This window comes from Cercospora beticola, chromosome 9 (assembly GCF_033473495.1).
Source record: "Cercospora beticola chromosome 9, complete sequence".
NCBI lineage: Eukaryota > Fungi > Ascomycota > Dothideomycetes > Mycosphaerellales > Mycosphaerellaceae > Cercospora > Cercospora beticola.
This window is the reverse complement of record NC_088943.1, coordinates 896,092-916,056: the sequence shown is the minus strand read 5'-3', so window position 1 is coordinate 916,056 and position 19,965 is coordinate 896,092. Positions and strand designations below refer to the sequence as shown.

General features: G+C 52.1%; 7 protein-coding genes across 7 annotated transcripts; 2 read left to right on the top strand and 5 right to left on the bottom strand.

The window, feature by feature from the left end:
* Positions 1-560: 560 nt before the first annotated feature.
* Positions 561-1,406, bottom strand: RHO25_012586 (uncharacterized protein; the record flags this gene model as incomplete). Its single annotated transcript, XM_023603885.2, has 1 exon — positions 561-1,406. One exon carries the CDS (start codon positions 1,404-1,406, stop codon positions 561-563), a length of 846 nt encoding a protein of 281 aa, XP_023450281.2.
* Positions 1,407-1,948: 542 nt separating this feature from the next.
* Positions 1,949-2,989, bottom strand: RHO25_012585 (uncharacterized protein; the record flags this gene model as incomplete). Its single annotated transcript, XM_065603568.1, has 1 exon — positions 1,949-2,989. One exon carries the CDS (start codon positions 2,987-2,989, stop codon positions 1,949-1,951), a length of 1,041 nt encoding a protein of 346 aa, XP_065459640.1.
* Positions 2,990-3,400: 411 nt separating this feature from the next.
* Positions 3,401-4,390, bottom strand: RHO25_012584 (uncharacterized protein; the record flags this gene model as incomplete). The annotated part of the gene is made up of 1 exon (XM_065603567.1): positions 3,401-4,390. The coding sequence occupies one exon, from the start codon at positions 4,388-4,390 to the stop codon at positions 3,401-3,403; it is 990 nt and encodes a 329-aa protein (XP_065459639.1).
* A 958-nt stretch (positions 4,391-5,348) lies between these two features.
* RHO25_012583 (mitochondrial 37S ribosomal protein mS41) lies at positions 5,349-6,155 on the bottom strand (the record flags this gene model as incomplete). Its single annotated transcript, XM_023603884.2, has 1 exon — positions 5,349-6,155. The coding sequence occupies one exon, from the start codon at positions 6,153-6,155 to the stop codon at positions 5,349-5,351; it is 807 nt and encodes a 268-aa protein (XP_023450280.1).
* A 169-nt stretch (positions 6,156-6,324) lies between these two features.
* On the top strand, positions 6,325-7,548 carry RHO25_012582 (uncharacterized protein; the record flags this gene model as incomplete). Its single annotated transcript, XM_023603883.2, has 1 exon — positions 6,325-7,548. One exon carries the CDS (start codon positions 6,325-6,327, stop codon positions 7,546-7,548), a length of 1,224 nt encoding a protein of 407 aa, XP_023450150.1.
* Positions 7,549-13,804: 6,256 nt separating this feature from the next.
* On the top strand, positions 13,805-14,935 carry RHO25_012581 (uncharacterized protein; the record flags this gene model as incomplete). The annotated part of the gene is made up of 1 exon (XM_023603882.1): positions 13,805-14,935. The coding sequence occupies one exon, from the start codon at positions 13,805-13,807 to the stop codon at positions 14,933-14,935; it is 1,131 nt and encodes a 376-aa protein (XP_023450151.1).
* Positions 14,936-18,777: 3,842 nt separating this feature from the next.
* On the bottom strand, positions 18,778-19,371 carry RHO25_012580 (uncharacterized protein; the record flags this gene model as incomplete). Its single annotated transcript, XM_065603566.1, has 1 exon — positions 18,778-19,371. The coding sequence occupies one exon, from the start codon at positions 19,369-19,371 to the stop codon at positions 18,778-18,780; it is 594 nt and encodes a 197-aa protein (XP_065459638.1).
* Between the last annotated feature and the right edge of the window lie 594 nt (positions 19,372-19,965).

Genomic DNA, 19,965 nt, shown 5'->3' with positions numbered 1-19,965 from the left:
GAGGGCTGTTTCCGTCATTGTTGGAAATAATTGACGTTCTTCTTGTTCGTTGTTGCTGGCGTCTCTGCAAGTATTATGAGTCCGCTCTTCTCTGCCTCTCGGACAAAATCGTTCAGCGGATCGTGAGCTTCGTGCGGAGTAGTTCTTTTCTCTCAACAAACTTCAATGCCAAAGTATCTTGATACTTTCGCCTCGTCATTATCACTTGGGTGTGACCCAGGGTCTAGCGGGAAGCAAGGAGACACACCAATTGCGTAGTAACGCTTGACTGGAATGTCGCAATGTGCGCGTTTCCGATGCGACAGGGATCTCTATGTGTGACAGGTGGTCGAGACCTCTAAGTTACCAGGGTCTATACGCAGAGTGTGTCGCTTTCTATATGACGTGCTTTAGCTTTGTGATCTATGGCCTTCACTGTGATCGTCATCAAACTCTCGTTCTATTTTGACATTGCAGGTCGGCAGATGCTCGTGTGCCATACCGTCTGGTGATGTGTGCCGTGATGAGTGGTGACATCTGTGCACATCTTTTGCGCCGATCGATGATGGATGTGCGCGTGCTCAATTGAACACCACAGTCTTGGTGCCGTTCAAGAACAATCTCTTCTCCGCCCACCATTTGACTGCCGCAGCCAAGGTCTGGCTTTCAACATTACTGCCCTCTTCTACCAATTCTTTTGGATCCATGCTGTGATCCACTCTCGCAATCCTTTGCTCAATAATTGGTCCCTCATCCAGATCGGCAGTGACAAAATGTGCCGTCGCTCCAATGATCTTCACTCCGCGGTCGTAAGCCTGATGGTAAGGCTTGGCGCCCTTAAAAGAAGGCAAGAAAGAATGATGAATGTTGATGATCTTGCCGGACATCGCCTCGCAAAGCGTGGGAGACAGGACTTGCATGTATCGTGCCAGGACGATGAGGTCGACATTGTGTGATTTCACAAGCTCCAGGATCTTGCCCTCTTGCTCGGCTTTGGTGTCCTTGGTCACGGGCAAGTGATGGAAGGGCACATTGTAGCTCTTGGCCAGGTTTTCAAATTCAGGGTGGTTGGAAACAATCGCTGGGATCTCAATGTTCAATTGTCCTGTGCTTTGGCGGAATAGGAGGTCGTTCAATGCGTGTCCGATCTTAGAGACCATGATGAGGACTTTGGGCTTGTGCGAACGAGGCACGATATCATATTGCATCTTCAGATCAGATGCCAGTTCACCGAATGGCTCGGCAAGATGTTGTGTAGAGTCGGCATGGCCAAAGTGGATTCGCATGAAGAACTTCTGCTGCTCGACATCGGAGTATTGCTGCAGATCCAGAATGTTCAGATTATGCTTAGCCAGAACTCCAGTCACAGTGTGGATAATTCCAGGCTTATCCGGGCACGACAACGTCAGAATATGATCTTTCGTCATATCTGAAATCGATATCCTGTTCGACTGTGTCTTCTTAGTGGCGTATCCTGCTCGTCCCAAAGTGCGAAGTCCTTGCGCGGCGAAGCTCGTAGTTGGTGTCGCTGATGACAATGTTGAAAGTCGTGCAGCAGTCCGGAAAGCGGCCATTAATCTTCACTCAAGTGTTGAACTGATAATCGTGACAACTGTGTCCTCTGGGACGTCTCCGTGGTGATTCATTGTCGTACGTCTTGGCCCTCGCACGAGCCATCTGCCGAAAGTTTTCACCTCCGACAACGGGCCACAATGGCTTTCTTGCTTATGCCGACAAGGTGAAACTGCGGGCGACGACAAAGTTCTATCGATGACATTTTGGACAACGGAGAGCAGCAGAGTCAAAAGGGCGATCGGGATGAGTGAGATGAGATGGAGTGAGTGCTGTGTTTGATGCGAAGCTGCCTGAAGCGATCTAGTTGGCCGCTGCCTCGATCCTGGCCGCCCTCGGCCGCCCGCAAGACGTGCATGGGATACGATCGACCACAGAACTCGTCTCTCCTACTCCACTATAAGAGAATGTCTATGGCAAGCCTGACCCAACTCTGACTGGCCATCGGAAAAGCCGCGATGAACTTGCTCTCGTTCCACAAAGAAAGCACAATCGCAATACAGCCAAGCCGTTGCGCAGCTGTGGCTACGAACACGACCATCTCGTGGGAGACCATCTCGTGCATGACAGTAAGGGCATGGCCTTCCAGTGGGCTTCTTAGCTCGACTGTCCGCAACGTGTGCGCGACTGTATCTCGGAAAAGCAGATAGGCGAGAGCAAGGTGGAAAAGTGGTTGCACACAGCGCTGAATCGTCCAAATGATGCCACATCTCTCGAGTTTCCACAATGTAGCCACCCACGTCGTACACCAGTGTGCCGACCACGTAAGAAGACCAAGACCCGCGTTACAAGATGCGAGCCACAGGCCTGGAATGAGATTGGCCTGAACCATGTCGGTCTTGCCCGATAGGAGAAATATTGAATCTGACCGGACAAGCAGAGTCATTACAGCCGCCGTGATGCTCCACACAAGGGTGTACAAGTCCAGCAAGATTGCAGTGGACCAAACAGTATCCGCGAACGCCATCTGAAAACTGGCAACCTGCAGTCTGAGCGATTTCGGTTGAATCTCAACCTGGCAGAGCGGACACCTTCGGACTTGTGGGCTGTTGACGATGTGCTTCTCGATGCACGCCTCACAGTAAACATGACCACAAGATAGCGATAGCGGCGTTGGTCGTTCGTCTGGGTCTGAGAATTTCTGCTTGCAGAGTGGACACTCTTGATTAGGGTCGATATCGCTTGCTTTTGGCGAGAAGAGTGTCGATGTGAAATCTTGTCCCAATCCGATTTGTCTCTCAGCTTTCTCAGATTCGATGCGCCGGAACTTCCGCCAAGCGTGGATGCTGATTTGCCATATGGAAAGCAAAATCGCGAAGAACAGCACAATGATGGTGCCAGATTTAGCGTTTGTGGCGGGCCATGAAATGCGTGGGAAGTCGAAAACCAGCAGAACAATGTGTCCGAAGACGAATGCGATCAGGCCCTCTCTTGACATACTTTCTGAAGATGCTTGTGGGCAATGATCGTGCTTTGCGAATGTGATGTTTTGGGAGAGGAAGATGGGCTTGAGAGGCAAGCTTATAAACTACAGATCTTGCGCAGGAGCAAACGCTGCATAAAGAGCAGGCGCCATGTCGGAGACTCAACACACCGTCTTCCACTGCTCTTTCCAGACATGTGTGAGCATCATAACAAGTTCAGCTCATCGCAAAACAAAAACGCTGAATACAAATTAAAGACCCCTGCCTGTATGTTCGAGTGCTCAAGCTAAAAGACGTGTTGCTGAGAACCCTTACACGTGGACGAGAGACGCCTGTAAATGTCGTGTATGACCTGATACGCACACGAAAGAGGCACCTCCGCAAGATGTGCATCGATACTTCAAGAACAACTCCATGCGCCTAGCCTACAACAGAATATCCACAAGCCGCCTCACCCACCTCTGATCCTCCATTCTCAAAGCCGACACAACCCATGTCCCGTCCAGAAGCGCAAGCCCATGCACAATCCACGGCAAAACCATAAGAACAAAATGACCAGCCCGCAAATCCACCAGCGTAGCCGGCTGAGTAGGATTCTTGATCGCGCTGTCATAAGCCAGCAAGCTGAGCATGAAATGCAAAACAGGGAGTAAAACGCGCTGAGTCGTCCCCACAATACCACAGCTCTCCCCATTTCGTGAAGTTATCCACCACGTCAAAGCCCAACTCAACGACCCTCCCAGAAGATCCAGTGCTGCGCTGACAAAATCAAGTACGTAGTACATGTCCATTCCAGCACGTCCGATAGTCCTCGTGCCCATCGGCAGAGGAGTCGTTGGAAACGATGTTGCTTCATTGCGAAAGAACATCCAGACAGCAGCGAAGAGCATCGCGATGCACTGGAACATTGACATGGACCAGACAGTACTCGCGAACGCCATCTGCAAGCTCACAATCTTCGATCGAAGTGACTGCTGCGATATTGGTCGTCGGCAGAGTGGACAGTCCGCGATTCGCCTCTGCTTGACAACGTAATCTTCGATACACGTCTTGCACCAAATATGTCCGCAAGGCAAGGCGAGCGGAGTAAGCTTTTCCCCCGGATCGAGAAACTTTGCCTTGCAAATAGGACATTCCTCTTCCGCATCCAGGCTGCTTTTCAAAACGAGCCGAAATGTTGAAGTGAAGTGTTTGTCTGGCTCGAGTCGCTTTCGAGCTCTCACGGACTCGAGCGCACGGTAGAAGGCCCAAACGTGACTGACCAGTGGGATGAAGAAACAGAGATGACGGACTGAACCAAGGACACGGCAGATCAATGCCAGGCAGTCTTCAGTCTTGGTACTGCTTGCTGGGATCAGTGGGAAGTCGAGGAACATGGCCAGAAAGATGGAGACGATTGAAGCGTGTCCGAACATCTTGGCTGATGCTTTTTGTGGCAGTCCTTGAGCTTGACTCGGTTCAAACCTCTTGAGAGTGTTGTGTCTTGGATGACTGCACAAGGTTGGGAAGTGGCTCGAGAAATATGTTCTTGTATCGGGTGTAAGTGCGACCATAATGAGTGTGCGGGGCTTTTCTCAGTGGAAGAAGGTCAGAAAATGGCATCGGGTAAGTGAATGTCTTTGTAAATTCACTCCTATGCGCCGGTCACCACACGTGGACAAGTTGGGAGACACTCATCACGTAGCGCAGAAGAAACAAATGTATATTCCTCGCTCGGTCAGTCCAACTCAGAGCAATCCCGTCATACCAAAGCGGTCGCTCTTCATTCAATGCACACCTTGCCTGCCACCCACAAATGCACGATACGAATACCGCCAAGAGATGGATTGCCCAGTCGCTTCAAAATAACGACTGTATCATGGCAGCTCCATTGCGCTGTATGCTCCAATTCTCATGTCCCAAGCTTCGTTTCCATCAGCCTCTCGCCCCAGCGCCAATATTCGAGCCAGAGTTGTGCTTCCGAAAATAGATGCTTCTGTGAGAGGAGGCGCTGAGATCTTTGCGGGTCGCTGTGTCTGGTGCCTCTGGGTCGAGCTGCTTAATGAAGATAAATGATGCGGAGAGATGTTGCGAGTGTTCGTGGTTGGGGGAAGCATGAAATGGCTTCAAGTAGTGGCGAAGGTGCGCTGGATCAGAGAAAGGTGCAGTGGCAGGTCCGTCGCCGTACGTGCCTAGACAAGAACGTTCAGCTCAAGCGTTCTGTTGCGCCTGCCTGTCGCCTCGATATCAGTTCAGTTGTACCATCCCCATCCCAAGTAAGGAGGCTGAGAGATAATCACGCAGGCCCAATGCCGCGCGTACTGTACATTGCTTCCCTATAGCATGCTGGGCTCGGCTGTCACAGTTTTGTTGCATTTTCCGCCACCAACCCCTCTATCGTGCATTCTTCCTCTCAGCAGCGGCTCTCTTCGCCCTCACTTCTGCTCTCCGCCTCTCGCCACCATCAACCTTGTGACCTCTCTTCTGCTCCCATAGGCCTTCCTTGACTTTCAGCACAGCAACTCCCTGATATCCCTTCAGATATTCAATCCCTGTGCCGCCGATCGTGTTCGCCCTCACAATCTTCGTTCCCTTCACCGTACTGACCTCCTTCCTGCCAACCTTCGGGGGAGGCGCCAACCGATCCATGATACTCCTCTTCTCCTGACTCCCCTCACCTTCTAGCGCCTTCAGAGCCTGCGGCGGTGTATTTGAAATCACCTTCGCAACGCCCTCACTTCTCGACAAAGTTGCTGGCGTCACATACTTCTCCTCCCCAGACTTGAACTGCTTGGGCACTTCTACTATCCTCAGCTCAGCGGCCACCTTGTCCCCAACCTTCGTCGCGTGTTTCACATCACCGCCCATGCCGTAGATGCCTTGTCGAAATCGCTCGCGCCACCAGAGGAGATATCTTCTTGCGCGAGCGGGTTCCAGGCCGGATTCTTTGAGTTGCTCGGAGGATAGTGTGAAGAGAGCTTCCCATGATGGGATTTTGGACTCATGTTTGGACATGCCGCGGCCGATGAGCGTGAGAAATGTGGACACGTCAGGAACGAATGGTGTCGGTTTGGGAATTTGAGGAGGTGGTTTGTTTAAGGCGTGTAGTGAGCGGCATTGCCTGCATGTTGTGGCTGGCGCTGAGGCCAATCGTAATAATGAAGGCAGCTGGAGGAGTGTGAGAGGCCGTTTGAGCGCCATGTTGACTGCGATGTTAGAGTAGATGTATGCGGGTGTCGTCGATGCTGGCCATGAAGGTATGCGGCGGACGCGGGAATGGACTGCGAACCCCGAAGTAAAGCCGAACACCATATGAGGGACGACGCGACAACAACGCTGCTACGATAGACACGCGATCGCATTTCTCGCCATGGCCGCGCCGCGCAGTCTGAAGTCGCCTGCGCTCGATGTCCCTCCGGAGCCACCACTGAAGCGCCTCAAATTGACTGACACGGCCCCAACGAGCACCCAGAACTCCACCCCAGGACCCAACTCTCCAACATCTCCTTCAGCAACAGCTGATCTCGCCGAACAACTCGACGCCGAGCTGCGCAACAAATACGTAAAAGGCAAAAAGCTCGGCTCAGGTCAATACGCCGACGTCTTCTCCGCCCACGAACGCGACGACCCCACCAAACTCGTCGCAATCAAAAAGATCAAAGTCGGCGCCGAAGCCAAAGAATTCGGCATATCCTACGACTCCCTCCGCGAAATCAAATTCCTCCAAGAACTCGACCACCCCAACATCATCAAACTGCACGCCGTCTTCTCCACCAAAGGCCAGAATCTCAACCTCGTCCTCGAACAATTACCCCAAGGCGATTTGTTGAAATTGATTCAAGACACGACGAATATCAGTTACACTCCTGCGGATATCAAGAGTTGGATGCTCATGCTACAACGCGCAATACATTTCTGTCATGCGAATTTTATTTTGCATCGGGATATTAAGCCGAACAACTTGTTGATTGCGAGTAATGGGGAGATTAAATTGGCGGATTTTGGTCTGGCGAGGAGTTTTGCGGATCCGTATCAGAATATGACGAGTCAGACGATTACGATTTGGTATCGTCCGCCCGAGCTGTTCTACCAGGCGAAGCATTATGGCGGGGCGGTGGATATCTGGAGTTGTGGGTGTGTGTTCGCGGAGTTGATTGCGAGAGATGTGTTGTTTCGCGCGTGGCCGGAGAGTGAGTTGGGGATGGTAAAGTTGATTTCGGAGAAAGTGGGGACGCCTACTGAGCAGAATTGGCCCGGGGTGACTTCTTTGCCGGGGTATATCACGCCTGAGCCTGTGATTCCTGTGAAGCCGAGGAGTTATTGGGAGGCGACTTTCAGGGCGATTGGTGAAGTGGGTGTGGATTTGCTCATTGGGATGCTGATGTTGGATCCGAGAAAGAGGTTGAGTGCCGAGGGCGTATTGAAGCATCCATTTTGGACGAGTGATCCTCGACCAAGCAAGCTGGAGGACCTACCTCGTAAGGGTGGCGGTGTCGAGCAGATGGGCGAAGACCTGAAGAGAAGAGGCGGAGAGCTGCTGGTGAAGGAAGAAGGCAGAGACCGAGGAGACAAGGTTGCAAGGAAGCTGTTCTAGGACCGCGACTTCGGACGAGTGTACGAACGTAACGATGATACGATATAAAACGACAGGACTTGGACACAGGAATCAGTCCTTGTAAGATAGATGGGCGATTCTAGCGTTGGATGAACACTTTCCAGCCATGACTCCGAGAACGTTCAGGCTCCGGGCAGTACCACGATCGAGGGCTCATGGCGTGAAGGCCGCCAAGGATCGCAAATGCATAGTAAGAACAAAGAGATCAACATGCCACATGTTGTCTGACCTGATGTAGCCTTTTCCGGTACCGCGTGTCTTTGTCCATAATGTCCAGATGTTCGTGACTGCCTCTTGAGGATAACATTAGCTTCACCGTGGCACCTGCACTCCCATCCATCCCAAGGATTTCAAGCAAGCGCAAGCAAAGGTCTTGAATACAATGCGTCACCGACGCGGACGAGAAATGCATGCACCGGTGAAGACATGGAGCATCGCTCAGCTCTATTAACAACACCGAAGCCAACCTGCAGTGCCTGGAAATGGCAGAGAACCTGGATCTCCGGCCGAGAGACTGAACTCCTGATCTTGCATTCGGAAATGCCAAAGTGAACGCGCATATTCTCCTGTGCACACTTATATCAAGCAATATTTCGGCGAGGGAGATGTCGGCCGGTGCTTACCTGGACCAATGGAAAGAGTTGTGACAAGTCCTCTCCAAGTGCAACTCGAAGCGACTGCTGGTTGCACTGCACCTGTGCAGAGAAAGCCAAGGTGCCATTCAAGCTTCCCCTTCGCGGAGCCAGATGAACTCGATATCGAGCCTCACCTGGAGAGGAAAGGTCACTGCACTGCAATGCATGGTGGAAGATACCGTAGTGCTAATGCAATCCCGACTCTTGTATGGCATATTGGTCTCACGCCCAAAGCAGGCAGATTTGGCATCAAGATCACAGCCCGGTTCTATGAATCTGGGGGCTGTCGCCCGAATCCCGACCCAAGACTTCCCTTGCTCTTTCCGACCTTCATCGGGCTCTTGTCATGTCCAGCTGTCGGTACACCTATCGAGCGTCTGACATCAGTGCCGACGTGGGATTCTGAAGCCAGGAAGCAGCGCAGATGAGCGTGCAAGCTATCACGAACCTGGACGCTCGAAAGAAGGTGTTCATCGGGAGAAACATTGGTTCGGACGAGTGCTGGCTCTGTATCGAGTCAAGGAGTTGAGCTTGTGAGCGAGGGCGCGCATGCTGGCGCTACTATCCCGTCAGTTGCAATCACAGGGGGCAGAACAGTGAGCTGCGTATTATGGAAGAGCTGGCACAACCGACCGACGAGAGATGCCTCCGGACAGGTTCATTTCGTTGCTCCCAGTGGCGATGTCTTACGACAGAGCGGTGAAGCATGAAGGAAGGCCGCTCAGTACTAGCAGAACGCTTCGCCGCAAGACCAACCAGCGACATCACTGAGCGAACGGAAGCCAGAGAGCTCGAAAAAGCCGTTGGCGTGACGCGGTCCTGTTATCGGCGGCCAGTGTGTCGTTCGAGACGCTGTTCCTCCAATGTCTGGTGGGAGAACATAGGATTCCATCACCCTCGGAGCCATGAGGGACGAGCCTACGAACGACGGTCTCTTGGCTGATGTAGGGAACCAGGCAATTACCTCAAGGTTCTTCGGTGTGGCCGTAAAGCCATGTGTTGCAGGCGCAGTGTCGAAGAAGAGTGTGTGTTCAAATCCGATGCGGCTATCCTAGGTCATCCTGGAGTCGAGTACCGACCCTCCTTCTCCTGTTAGGCGACTGCCTTTTGCGCTCCCCCTCGTCATTCATGCTGCGCTCACATAGCTGCAGCATAGCGATGCAAGGACACTACCAGAAGGATGCCGCTCCACGGTGGGAAGCCCATCTCAGGCTTCGACAGTGTCCATCCTGCGCCTAGCATTGAGCCCTGCGCTTCGAACGGCTCCTCTAGCGAGTTGGTCCTCAAACACCAGACCGGCCAGCAGAAGAGCTCACAGATCGAAAGCTGCTCATGCGACCGGCATAGGACTCAACAAATTCATCAGCTCAGCGTTGCGCTGGTGCTCTGCGCCTTTTCTCTGTCCGCAGAGCGTTAATTCTGCGCACAGCAGTATAGTATGTGGCCTGTTTCCTCCTTCCAGGATCCAACCAATTCCCACATGAAAATAATGCGCTGATGACCCATGCCGAACCCCGTCGTCGATCCGCTTTGACCGTGCAGCTATCCTCTCATAAGTCGGCCGGTATCCGCTCGTGTTGAACAAGACTGGAATGAGCAGACGATAAATCGACCGTTGTTGATGTATGACATGCCTTCGAGCATCTTTGCAAGCCCGTTCGCTGTGGCCATCGATCAACGACCATGTCAACAGAGCAACACCAAGCTCTTCGCCGTCGGCGACGCCGGCCCCATAGGCATTGTCCGAATCCTGGCCGTATCGATGCTGCCCTAGCAGCAGTATTCGGACTGCTCTTCCATTTCCCCGCCAGCTATTGTAAGCTCGATCCCGTCGATTGAAGCGCTGTTTCTTTCTCGAACGCGATGCGCTCACATCGGTTCAAGGATGAGGCGGCGAATTTATGCGGGCTGCGCTTACATTGCTGGGTGGATGAGGGAAGGTGTTGAATCGATCAGGGTGGAGCGGGCGAAGGATACGATCCCTCTTCGTGGACAATGGAGAGTTCGGATCGGTTGTGGGTCGCGGAAGCAGGACGGTTTGCGCTCGTGCAGTGTCTTCGTCAAAAGCGTTGCGCTCGAAGCGTTTCGGGGTGGACACTGCGAAGCTTATGATGGCGTGAAGGCTGTGCCACCGGAGAAGTGTTAGGATGGGCTGTATCAGTCACATCTGCAACGGATGAAGAAGGCGGTCTCTTCTGCTGGAATATCGTGCGCCTGGTTGGACGAAGGGCAGATCTGATGTTGCTCCACTGGCCGGATGCTGGAGCGCGGTAAATCAGTCGGAAGAGGATTCGCGAAGGAGGCAATCTCTTCTGGATGGTCGTGCGCCTGGACAAGTCGATGGCGAAGCTGGCAAGACGCTTTCCGCTGTTGTCTCATCTCGCTGGAAAGTTTTTACGCTCGCGGCGTTCTGCGCCATGATCAACAACATGGCGCATGGTGAAACAGTCAGCGTTGACGCTGGTGGAGGACGCAAGTCTCTCTTCATGAACCATCATGTGCTCGAGAAGTGATCAGGGACAGGCGGGTCAAGACCGAGGGGAACGCTGTTGTTTGACTGTTAGAGGCGTGGTCGATCAAGGTGAATGGATGCGCTGCTCAAGAGCGGCGCTGAAGAAGGAAATAAATCCTTTGCATCGATCATCGGCCGCCCAAGTAGCAGTCTTCAACGGTGAGAGCCGCGAAATACTTGGTCGAGTTGTTGCTTGACTCTCTGCTGTGGTCCTCGTGGTGCTCTGCTCAACAAACGCGCTGCACAAGCAACCTGCTCGGCACCAGAATAGTTTCTTCATCCTCATCGCCAGTCGCTCCAGTAGCGCTTGACAAGGGATGCTGCAAAGCAAAACGACGAGCTGGCGCTTAGCAGTCAACACTATGGCAGATCACGCCGGACTACATGGAAGGGGCTCGAGCCTGCGCCATCGGCGGACCCGGTGACAATGGTACGGTTTCCAACAAGCAGCGCGCGCGGGTCTTGCTCAACAGGGCGACAACCACAACAGAAACGAACGAACGGTTTGGACTACCAAAGAGGGCGCAACACGATGGGCCATGGCAGACACGCCTCGGCCGGCGCTGGGAACAGACACAATTCCTTCTTCGTGAACCAGCGCACGCACGAATCGATCACAGCGGCGGACGTAAAACGGCAACGGACAGATAGGGTTTGAATCGACAGACCATGATGGAACACGACGAACCCAATACGCGCGCGATCCTAAACGATGCGATACCTTCTCCCTCGATCGAACTCACGCTCGAAACGATGCGATATCTTCTCCTTTCGCGGATCCACGCTCGAAACGATGGCGACAAGATGGCTACGGGCCTCAGAATACGAATGGTCTGCAGACGGGATGCATGGGGTATGCTAGACTACGAGGAAGGATGATACAAAGGCGGAGCTGATGGATGAGATGATTTCCTCTACATTCATTGCTGCGCGCTCAAAGTCGGATAGGAAGGGAATGGTTAAAAGACTGAGCGAATGGTTCTCGGTCTTGTGGGAAACGATGAGACATGGACAATCGATCCCTGTGGCGTTCACAACGATGCGGAAAATTCTTCCTCGAACCAGCGCGCCTGATTCGAACAGGATCGGAGGCTGTTATGAGCATGGAAGCTTTGCTTTCCGAGCATGGGGGCATGAAAACAGGCGGTGGATGTGCTGGGGCTGAAGATGGCAAAGAAGTCAACCCTTCGTTCTTCAGCGAGCACGCTCGATTCGGCGGACAGGGCAGCTGGTCACGGATACGAACAAATCGTTGTGGGACAAGAAATGCGAGGGATGGCATTTTGGACCAATTAAGAGTGGCGCCTGCAATTGACACCGGCTTACTTGCGCGCGCGCTCGGGATGATCAAGGTTGGGAATATCTTGCGGACACGGACAGATACTGAATCAGTAGAAGCATGGTGAGCCAAGGTGGGTCATTTGGCTACGGGGCTGGAAAGTGGTATGCACATGGTTGGTCACGCATTGAACGGCATCATGGATGGAGCACGGTGGATGTGTTGATAGCGAAACCTGGAAGTAAGCTGCGTCTTCTCCGTCCAGCGAGCGCATCTGATCACAACAGTGGTCAGGCCATCGGTGTACGTTGTCGTTGGACTGCCATGAGCAGAACAGACGGTGGTGAATCGATTTGGGCCAGCGGCGGGTGGATGTAGGACTTTCCTGCTCGAATAAGCGCCCTTGACCCGATGGATACAGGAAGTGGTCATGGATAGGGACACACCGAGTGCTGCTGGCCATTTAGCGCTGCAATCATGGCTCATGAGTCGAACGGCGGCCGGCCTGGCAGGAAAGACGCCTTTGTGCTTGGTCGAGCGCGCGCTCGAATTGTTGGGTTTAAACGCGATATGAAGCGTACGCAAGCTGTCGTTTGGACAAGTTGTCGCGTGATGGGCTATAGAGATCTAGATAGAAGCTGGAGTAGCACGGCCTTCTGCCATCGATGGTTCATGAGTGCACCATTGACCACGGCTGCGTTGGCGATGGAGTACACGAGCGGCTCTTGAGCCAGCCATGGATGACACAATAGATCACGGTGAATCGTTCAGAAGCGGAGCTGCCGTTGAAGATATGCTTTCGTGGGGAGTTCCCAGTCGTTTCTGATCATGGAAGACTGGCATAGAGGTCGAAACGATCGATCAAGCTGCAGACAATGAGGCGTATCGAAAGACATGTTGGTGTGCTGCCCTCGAGGGGCCCTTGGTGCCTCGAACAACTGTCCCCAGACAAAGGTGAAAGGTCAAAAGGCTCTCATTTGAAGCAGATCAGGCATCAGGGCAATGATTGTTGCGTTTCACTTGTTGGCTTCGCTTGTCTTCCGCTGCAGCTGACCGTTGCACACACAGCATAAAAACCCCTTCGCTCGTCAGCACTTTTTGTCCATCAACACCAACATCATCCGCACTTCCTGACCGTGTCAAAGCGCTTCTTCAACGCATCAACAGACTTCTCCAGCACATCGACGCTTTCTTAGTGCACCAACGCGGTTGATCACCGCACGCACCGCGCAAAACCGCCGTCGCCGGTCACCACTTCCTTCACACAATCAACACCGACAACATCCGCACCTCTTGACCGTGCCAAAGCAGGTCTTCAACGCATCAACACACTTCTGCGCCTCGACGCTCTTTCAGCGCATCAACGCAGATTTCAACCGCACAAACAGCGAAACCCCCTGTCGCCGGTCATCACTTCGTTTACATCAGTACCAACACCATCCGCACTTATTGATCGCATCCGCACGCTTCTTAGCACATCAAACAATCGCTGCAGCGCGTCGACACAGTTCCTCCGCGTACCCGCCTTCGTCGGTTGCCGCTTCCCTTTCATCATCATCATCAACGCCACTTAGAGGTCTTCACCGTCCTCGTCGAATCAACGCATTTGTTGAGCGCACCAAAGCTGTTCTCCACGGTACGTGCAGTACAACCTCGCCTTGATCGATCACAGCTAACTTTTTCATCATCAGCGACACCATACGGAGATTTTCAACGCCTCGCCATCCTCACCGCATCAACGCACAACACTCGTCCATTACCACCAACAACAACAACCGCTCTTCTACACCTTAGCAAACGATCGAAACCATGGCACAAAAGCAACCACTCGTCAACACCATGAGGGGCTACGAACGCGACTTCGCCGCTCCTGCTCCGCTCGCATCGAAGAGCGAGGCAGAAGCCCTGCTCGCCCGTAACCGGGAGCTCGTCGACGACACCCTGTGGCTGGTGTCTGAGTACTACCTGACCGTCGAGCTACTCGACTATCAACGCAAGGTCACTAACAACAACAACCTGACCATCAAAGAAGTTGAGGAGGGCATCAAGAAGGCGTTGAAGAGATGCGCTCACCTCAGCGGTATCGACGAGAACAAAGACGTTGGTCGATTCCGCTACGAGTCGTGCAAGCGACGTATCGCCAATCTCGAGGCGAGACTCGTCGATGAGCCTGATCTGGAGCAATACGGCCTCAACGATCTCAAGGCTATGGTCCGCCAGCTCCGCTACCACGACGAAGACGAAGAGGGTCGCAAGAGAGTTACCTTCTTCGATAGGGACGAGATCCACCACCTTCCACCAGTCTCCGACGATGCAGAAGACAACCCCGAGCTCGATCAAAGCAATCCCGACTTCGACCCCGAAGTCTCCGCTGCCTCCGCCGCTCCACCGACTACGACCGCTGCTCCCAAGCCTACGCGTAGATACAATCGCCGTGGCGCTGCTCCTCGCCCAAACCCCGACATGCCCAAGCCTGCCGTCAAAGCTCGCTACGGTACCCAAGCCGCTCAGATGGCTGAGCGCACCTCCCGCTTCGAGGACTGGGCCCCTCGCATCTCGTACTTCGGCAATCGCACCGAGCACTCTCGCCAATGGGTTGGTTTCCGCAAGGCTCGCCGCAACCTCCGTAACGACGAGCGCAATCGTCTGCGCAAAGAGATACCAAGACTGGAGGAAGAGCTGGCAAAATGCCGCAAGGACTTGGAGGAGATGAAGGAGGCAGACGAGATGGAGGAGAGACTGTATGGGGACAGGATGAGACAGGGCCAGCAAGAACAGGACCGTCTCGATGCCTGGGAGAAGTTCCTCAATCTGGAGAGCGACGTGGAGCCAGAGCTGGATGAGTACGGATACGTGCTTGCTTCTGCCGAGGGAAGAGAGGAGGGTGGTGCTGAGGAGGGAGAAGGAGAGGGCGAGGTGGAGATGGGAGGAGTGGAGTAGAGGGTGGAGGAGGATTTGGGGGTGGGAGGATATCCTCCGTACGTTCAAATGATGCCTAAGGCGTCAAAATAGGCTGCGCTTTTCGCGTAGATACTGCATACGAATCTCTTCTCTCTGACTTCATTTTCCCATTTGTGGCATTCGATCGTCATATGCCTCGTGATTGGGACAATGCATTGTCCCAGAGACTGCAATTTTGATGCAATTCTGAGCCATTTTTCTGACTTCAGCTTCGTATTTGTGGCATTCCGTCGTCATATGCCTCGCGGTAGAGACGTTGCATTATTCCAGAGATTGTATCTTTGAGGCCATTTCGAGCCTGTCACTCTGCTTTCATACCCATATTCATGTTCCTCGGTCGTTAAATGCCTCGTGATAGTGACAATGCGTTATTCCAGAGACTGGAATTCTGATCCAATTTTGAGCCATTACTCTGCTTTGATGTTCGTATTCGTGGCGTTCAATGGTCATAGACCTCGTGGTAGAGACACTGCATTATTCCAGAGACTGTAGTTTTGATGCCATTTTGAGCTATTACTCTGCTTCGATATCAGTATTCGTAGCATGCAATAGTCAGAAGCCTTCCGATAGTTATCACGAATTCTTCCAGAAACTGCAGTTTTGAGCCTATTACTCTGCTTCCATATCTATATTCGTGGCATACAATATGGAAAAGCCCCTTGATAGTGACTAAGAATTCTTTCAGAGAGTGCGTTTTTGAGCCCATAACTCTGCTTCCATACTCGCATTCGTGGCATGCAGTATAAAGACCCTTTCGACCGTAATCAGGTATCTTCTCAGAGACTGCAGTTTTGAGACTGAAACTCTGCTTTTATATTAGCATCCGTGGCATGCAATATAGAGAGTTTCTCGATGGTAACAATGCGGTCTCCCTGAGAGTGCACTTTTGGGCCCATGACTCTGAAGCGTCGTTCTTATTCGAGGCATTCGATAGGCAAAAGGCTCCGGTTGACGACAAAGCAGTTTTTCTGGGATTGCACACCTGTGCTCGTGTCTCCAATTCCACGTTCGCCTCTGTGGGATTCCATAGTCATATGCCTCGTGCTAGAGACAACGCGTTGTTTCAGAGAATACAGTTGTCGGGGCGTGACTCTGAATTTCTGTTCGCATTGGAGGCACGCAATAGAATAAAGCTTTCTGGTGCTAACAGCTCGAAATGCCGGAGAGTCCTATTCCAGGCTCATGACTCTAACCATCTGTTCTCGTCTATAGTATTTGATGGGCACAAGCTGTTGATGGAGACGGAACGATATTTCTGAGCGTGCAGATTTGGATTTATTACTCTGATTCCAATTTCCCGTTTCTGCCATTCGAGGGGCAAATTTCTCGAAATGGACACGACTCGATCTTCAGAAAACGCAATCTCTAGCTTATCACTCTGATCTCAGGTTCTTCTTCTTGCCATTCAAGAGGCAAATACCTCTCGTCGGAGACACACGATGGTTTTGAGAGTGCGATTGTCAGTCCATCACTCTGATTTCAAGCTCTCGTTCCTGGCATTTGGCTGGCATCAGCTCCAGGGCAAGCATGGAACACTGTCTCTGAGCATGCAGACTTGAGTCTATCGCTCTGGATTCATATTCTGATTTGCTGCCATTCATTGAGTGAAAGCCATCTGATCAATCCAATTCAACGTCTTTGAGAGTAAAATATGAGTTCATCGCTCTGGTTTTATGATTTCATTCGTTGCCATTCGATCTGCAAGAGTCCTCTGATCAATCCAATTCGATTTCTCTGAAATGAGAATTGAATTCATCGCTCTGATTCTATGTGCTCGTTCGTTGCCATTCATCCGCAAAGGCTATCTGATCAATTAGGATAGGGTAGGGTTAAGCTCGTTGAATCTACGCAATTGAATTCTCTTTCGACTGGCGCATTATCCTCAAGGACGGCGCCGACGAACTGGTGGGATGGGAGCAGCTCGCCGCAAAGGATGGCGTCGAACTCGACGCAGAGTTTGGTACTCTAAACCTGCGCCGCCCAGACCAGGCACTTCGACAAGTCAGAGACAAGGTGGACACAGCATTCGAGAATGCCTTGCTGCCCGACCAAATTGGGATCCACCAGAATCGATACGAGCGAGGTGGTGCAGAGCCAGCAGATCTTGCTGACAACCCTGTCATCTGGACGGAAATCTTCACCCAGTTCTCTGGCACACCACCACCGCGTACGACATGGTGAGACACCTTACATTGCCTCAGAATAACACGACAAAGGGCACAAAACATGGAGTCACCACTGAAGACTCACTCGCATATCGCTTCACTACAAGACTCCAACGATGCTGAGCATAGCATCGCAACAATAAGCCTGACCGCACTGGTCTGAAGTAGGTTAGCAGGGCACGATGGAACACGAGGCAATTAAACTACACAAAATGCAAGTCAAACTTCTTCAATTGCTCTTCAATTTCTATAAACTGCTGCCCTCACCAATGTGTACCTCGATGTCTTCGAGCATAGATCTGAAGCGCATCGCTCTGTTTTTGTGTCCTCGTTCGTTGCCACTCAATCAGCATAACCCTCCTGATTGATGCAGTTCGATATCTCTGAGAACAAGATTTGAACTCATGGCTCTGAATATGTGTACTCATTCGCTACTATCCAGTCTGCAGAACTCTGCTGATCAGCCCAATTCACTATCTCTGAGAATAAGATCTAAAACTTGTCACTCTAATCTCAAACTCTCATCTCTGGCATCCAATTAGAAAAAGTCTCTTGGCAAATCCAGTTCAATATCTCTGAGAACAAGATCCGAAGTTGATCGCTCTGATTCAAGGTTCTTATCTGTCGCATTCAGCAGGCACAACTCCTGCAAAAGAGACAGTACATTGTTTCTGAGTACGCAATTCATAGTTCATAACTTCGACTATCTTGTTGAAAGTTTACGCTTCTTTCTCCTACGAATACGCGTTCCTCCGCACGTCCAGTGCATTTCACGGGATCAAATGTGATCATCCATGGCGATTGTGCAAACGTGCACGGGTGGAAGTATCGAGTATAGAGGATGTCGTTCTCAGAATTCATATAGATCACACCCTTTTCCAGCGATGGCCACCGGAGAGTGGCATTGAATGGAGAAACGGCCAGGCAGTGTGCTCGTGCCAAATCGAGAGTGGGCTAAAAATACGACTGTCTCTTAAATGCAGCTGCATGTACAGGGCACTAGGTATGAAGAAGCAGTCCGTTTTGACCGCGCTGCTCATATGAGAACCAGATCAATACGCACTCAGACCAGAACACATCTGCCCCAAAAGGCATTCTCACAGTATGCATATTTACATCTGGACAGTTGTACCCGTAGGTCTCCTTACATTCCTCACTTTCTTATGTACTGAATTCAGCACATACTACGCCCGCGTCCAACATGTTGCCTCGAGGCAACAGCGAAGACCCCGACAAATTAATGCGTTGTATTGAAGCGCAGACGGCGCGAGATGAAAAGATTACAGCGTACGTCTCCAGAAGTAAAGCATGGCTCGAAGCTGTTGAGCAAAGCGATGTGTAGTGCTGCAGAGTTTCGAGCAGGATGGGAGCGTAGATTGGCCCTGATCGCCGCGATGCAGAACGCCAGAGAGCGTATACCACCTCGCAATTAGCAGAGTACAACAACCCGTCGGACACAGACCTTGCAGCTCGTGTAGCGTCTAGCAACGGAGTGCGCTACTAACGATCCGATCGATCGCATTATGTCCTGGTGCTTGCAGATCGATCCCGCGAACCGCCCGAGCATGAGTGAACTCGTCGCAGCTCTGGAAATCGAGCTGGGCCGCCGTGCTGATCCTGTGAACTGGGGGCACATAAGCACACCCTTTCTCCTTCTCAGCCAAGTTTCGAGCAGGATGGGAATTGGCTCTGGCGTCCGATGGAGACCAGTAGAGAATGAAGTTTGAAGCCGATGGACGGAGTAACGCAGCACGTCGCATTGGCTCGAGTATCAAGAGTCAGCAGCGCAACATAAGTGTATCTCATGATTCCGGATCCAGCTCGTTGTGCCACCGTCACTATCCTGCCAGTTGTTGGCCCGGTTCCAACAATTGTTCCAGGCGCTTGCCCGTGAACAGGGCTTTCGAAGACAACCTGGAGGCTGATGTTGAGAGCAAAGGCCACAACCCACATTATATCCTGGTTGCTTCTCAAGTCTGGACATTCGAGTCCAGAGTAAAGAGGTAGCCCCTCACTCCGTTGATAATGGAATTCGCGATTCAAGTACTCTCGGTGGAATGCATGGTCCTGTTGAGCGCGAACTCGGTGAGCAAAGTGCAGGACAGCACGCTTGATGAGGTAGGTCGTCTCATAAGTGCCGGTAAGTCCCTTTGCGATGGCTTCATAGAGCGTAGCCCCGGCGTGTGATAAGTTACCCTTGAACAGTGGTGCATGCTCAGGCCGGTCGACCGTGAAGTGTGGCAGAGTCATGCTCACCCTGTTGGCTCTGCCGTGAAATGCAGCAATGGAGTCAGGTCGCTAGTTAGGTGAAGTCCTGCAGGTGATGAAATGTGACTTTTGCAGTTGGATGAGTGCGGCCACTGCAGGTCTGTAAAAGTTGAGAGTAGTATTCACGAAAAAAAGAAATTGGCTGCTTAGAAAGAGCGAACTCGCGATTGGTGCTCACCTTTGCTCCCTAGCCTTTCAGGCCGCTTACTCAAACCATGGAAGCAGCGATGAAGCCACGCGCATGCGTCCGGAATCTGCTTCCCACTGATGCGATGTGTGAATGAAATGTGCCAGCCATGTCTACTACATCCGATGCGGCGGAACGGAGCATGTACTAGCTGGTAGACATCGTACACAACAAATTCGAAGACAGAGTCCGTGCCGGGCGAGAGACTTGGCCGCACGAGCAAAGATGACCAGATTTGCACGACTGTGAAGGTACCCAGCGCGTGGGCATGTGATGATGCGGGAAGGAGCGTCAAGACCATTTGCTGTGTACCCTTCGCGGGCATTCAGGTGGATTTGAATCATTCATTGAGGCGATTGATCGAGGGCACAGAAGTTTGAGAAAAGGCT